This window comes from Fulmarus glacialis, unplaced genomic scaffold (genome assembly GCF_000690835.1).
Source record: "Fulmarus glacialis isolate BGI_N327 unplaced genomic scaffold, ASM69083v1 scaffold36043, whole genome shotgun sequence".
Lineage (NCBI taxonomy): Eukaryota > Metazoa > Chordata > Aves > Procellariiformes > Procellariidae > Fulmarus > Fulmarus glacialis.
Window position 1 is genome coordinate 1 of NW_009205449.1, and position 3,108 is coordinate 3,108.

Sequence of the window (3,108 nt, forward strand, 5' to 3'; positions counted from 1 at the left end):
TTCCCTTCTGTTGTAGGTTTTTACGTTGCTCTCCTTTTGATGAATACAAAGTGTGGAAGTACCAGGTAGATAACAACACAAAGAAGGGAGGAGAGAGGCTAAGCCTCTTAACCAGGAGCCTCTTATTACGGAGAACCAAGGACCAGCTGGATTCAACTGGCAAGCCCTTGGTAAGAACTTCACCCTCCACAACCAGACAATCATTCTGTTGTTTTTGTTGCAGCAGCCAGTCAGTTCTTCACATGCACAAGTTTTTTTATGAGTGGTTTTTTCTGTCTACTGTAGTCTCTTGAGCAAGAGGAACGAATGCCTGTGGGATGCTTTGGTTGCTTATCCAGAAAGCAGAAATATTTAATAATAACAGAATAATTAAACCTTTTAGTTATAAATCACATGCAGACGAGGATATGTCAAGTAATTGCAAGTAGATGCCCACTTAATGGAAAGTTAGTCTAGGTCTCTGAGCTAGCCTACATGGCTGAGAATCAAAGCTGCTGTGTGTCAAATGGATCTGGTGCGTGCTGGGGCATTGGCTTTCTGCATTACTCTTTACAAATAATCTGTTAAACTGAGTATTAGGTCATTGGTGTGTCTGTAAGCCTTTAAAAGGTGGAGTTTTGGTGTACTGTCTGATTCTGAATGGGGAACTGAGAAGCTACTTTTACAGCGCAGTAAATGAATCCCTCCATGGTAGCTATGTAGCAGTCAGTGCTTAGTTGCTCATGCCTTTTGCTGTCGGATGATTTGGAATAAAGATTTTTATCTTGAGTGTTACCCAGAGAACTCCAAGTAGCCTGATTATCTCTGTTGTGTCGTAATTGCATTAATGTGAATAACTTAATGAAGAAACAAACAGCCATCTTCTGAAACTCAGAATACTATGTTAAATCTTGGAACACTGGTGTTTGTGATGATGTATAAGATTTTTACACTATACACATCTGATCCTGTGTATTTTTACTTCAGGTATCTCTGCCCCAGCGTAGGATGCAGTTGCATCAGTTAAAACTTTCAGCAGAGGAGCAGTCTGTATACAATGTGCTCTTTGCAAGATCCAGGTATGAATGTGGGAAGAGATAAAGTATTTTGTGGTTTTGTTTCTTACTAGTATGAAAAATCAGAAAGAGAAATCCACGTTAGATAAGAAGAGCTTTTGGACAGATTCCTGCTAATTTTTTCCCTTTCTGACTATCTGTCAATCATGTTTGAGAATATATTGCTTGTTCTGGTAATAGTTGAAACTGATGCATTCCTTTTCTCTTATATGCTCATGCCTTGTACGAGCTTCTAGCCTTTCACTTAGTCTCATTGATTTCAAGACTCCAAAGATTTGGAACTGCAACAGTAGTTCTTAAATGATGATGTGCTGGCACCTGTAAAGGAGAGAATTTCTCTTCTTTGCCCTGTGATATTTATACAGTCAGAAATTATGCTGGCCTCTCCAGATGGCTGTAATGCAAGCCAGCATCACTTTGTGTTCTCCGAGGGTCTCTTTCAACAGCGTTGCTGTAAAGAGTCTTCCTTCCTTTTAAATATACATTTAAAGATGTCCTTTTATTATGAGGAATGTTGTCCATTGGGCCCTGGCTCTTACTATACTCAAGGTATTCCAATAAGCGGACTTGCTTCCTCTTGTGTTTTCCAAAATGGATCTTGGTTTTGATCATATTCAAGTTAAACAAAACTGAGGGTTTTTTGTGATCGTTTTCTACTAAATGATTAATGAAACCTTCCTTACCTTAATGCATCACCAGCTTGCTTGTTAAGCTCAGGTCCCTCTTGTCTTTTTTCCTGCTGTAAATCCCACAGTCTTTGTCTTGTTTTCCTAGGTCAACGCTACAATCCTACCTAAAGAGACAAGAGCAGAAAAATGAAGGCAGAGAGTATGCTGGTGGTAACCCGTTTGAGAAAGGTTTGAAAATACCCTCCCCTGAAAATATTTGCAGAAGTGACTCTTAAGTGCACAATTAAGGAGGGGGAACAGACCTGGCCACATGAGGTCAGGACTTAGAAATTCTTTGGAAAATGCTTTGCTGCTCCCCTGATGTTATGAAGAATCCTACTATAATATTCCACAAGCCTGTTCTCACTGTTGTGGCTCTGGGCAAATCTCTTAACATCCCTGGGTCTAAAACTCCCTTCTGAAATAAAGGTCTAATTGCTCAGGGGAGAGAGGTCAGTATTAGTATAAGGTATGTGGTACTCTGATTTGTGTTGTCTTTTTTTTTTTCTTTTCTTTTAAGTGGGGTTTGATGAGTTCCTGTGTTAAATCAGGTATTTGCTTGCCTATTGGTTCTTGTTTCTTATTGATGAAACTCTTGCTGGAGGTGGCTGGGCAGTGCTTGGAAATGCCTTCGAGAGCTCTTGATGTTTTGTCTTCCTTCCTTGGCAGCTGCACAGGAGTTTGGGCTCAGTAAAAAGGAATTTCTAGCAGGCTCCCAAAGTGCCTCCCAGGTCTCAAGTACTGTCCACGTCTTGTCCATGTTGTTGAGGCTCCGTCAGTGCTGCTGCCATCTCTCCTTACTGAAAGTGGTAATTGCATTGTGTTGTAGTGGTATGGGGTTTTTTGTAGGGATTTTTTAAAGTGTTTGTGTAAGTCAACAGACTTTGTAACACTGTTGCATCATTTAGCTAGGCATGTATGAACTGAGCCATTTCTAGGACAGTGTGTTTTACAGCCTGAGAGGTTTTAGATGGGCATACTTCCTTACTGAAGTGTTCCCCAGCATGACCTGCATGGGCTGTGTGTGTCTGGAAATACCTTTATTCAGATTAAAAAAAAAAGAGTTTGAATGGCAAAGAAGTAGCCTTGATCTTAACCTAGTCTTGAAAAGTGCACAAGTACACAAATGTAGCCTATTTCAAAGGCTTGTGTGTTGGAGAGCTCTGTAAGTGCCTTGACTGAAGTTGCCTTGCATGAAGTAGACTAATCTTTCAAAAGCTCTTTGCTCTGTCATATAAAGCAGCTGTAGAATAAGTCCAGATACTAAGGGAACAGGCAGGGATTTATCTTCTAACATCTTTTATCCTGCAATTGTTAAATGCTATGGGAGGGGGAATCTGAGGAGACTGGACTACAGAAAATGGCTGAGCTCACATGCTTTCCCT

General features: G+C 40.5%; 1 protein-coding gene across 1 annotated transcript in view; it reads left to right on the top strand.

The window, feature by feature from the left end:
• Window positions 1–7: 7 nt before the first annotated feature.
• The window catches only part of LOC104075046 (transcription termination factor 2-like), a 9,286-nt gene continuing 6,185 nt past the window's right edge, over window positions 8–3,108 (top strand). Inside the window, exons 1-4 of the mRNA XM_009575398.1 lie at window positions 8–170; window positions 967–1,058; window positions 1,830–1,912; window positions 2,393–2,532. Coding sequence (XP_009573693.1) covers window positions 988–1,058; window positions 1,830–1,912; window positions 2,393–2,532 — 294 coding nt within the window. The 5' untranslated portion in view covers window positions 8–170; window positions 967–987. The remainder of the gene's footprint in view (window positions 171–966; window positions 1,059–1,829; window positions 1,913–2,392; window positions 2,533–3,108) is intronic.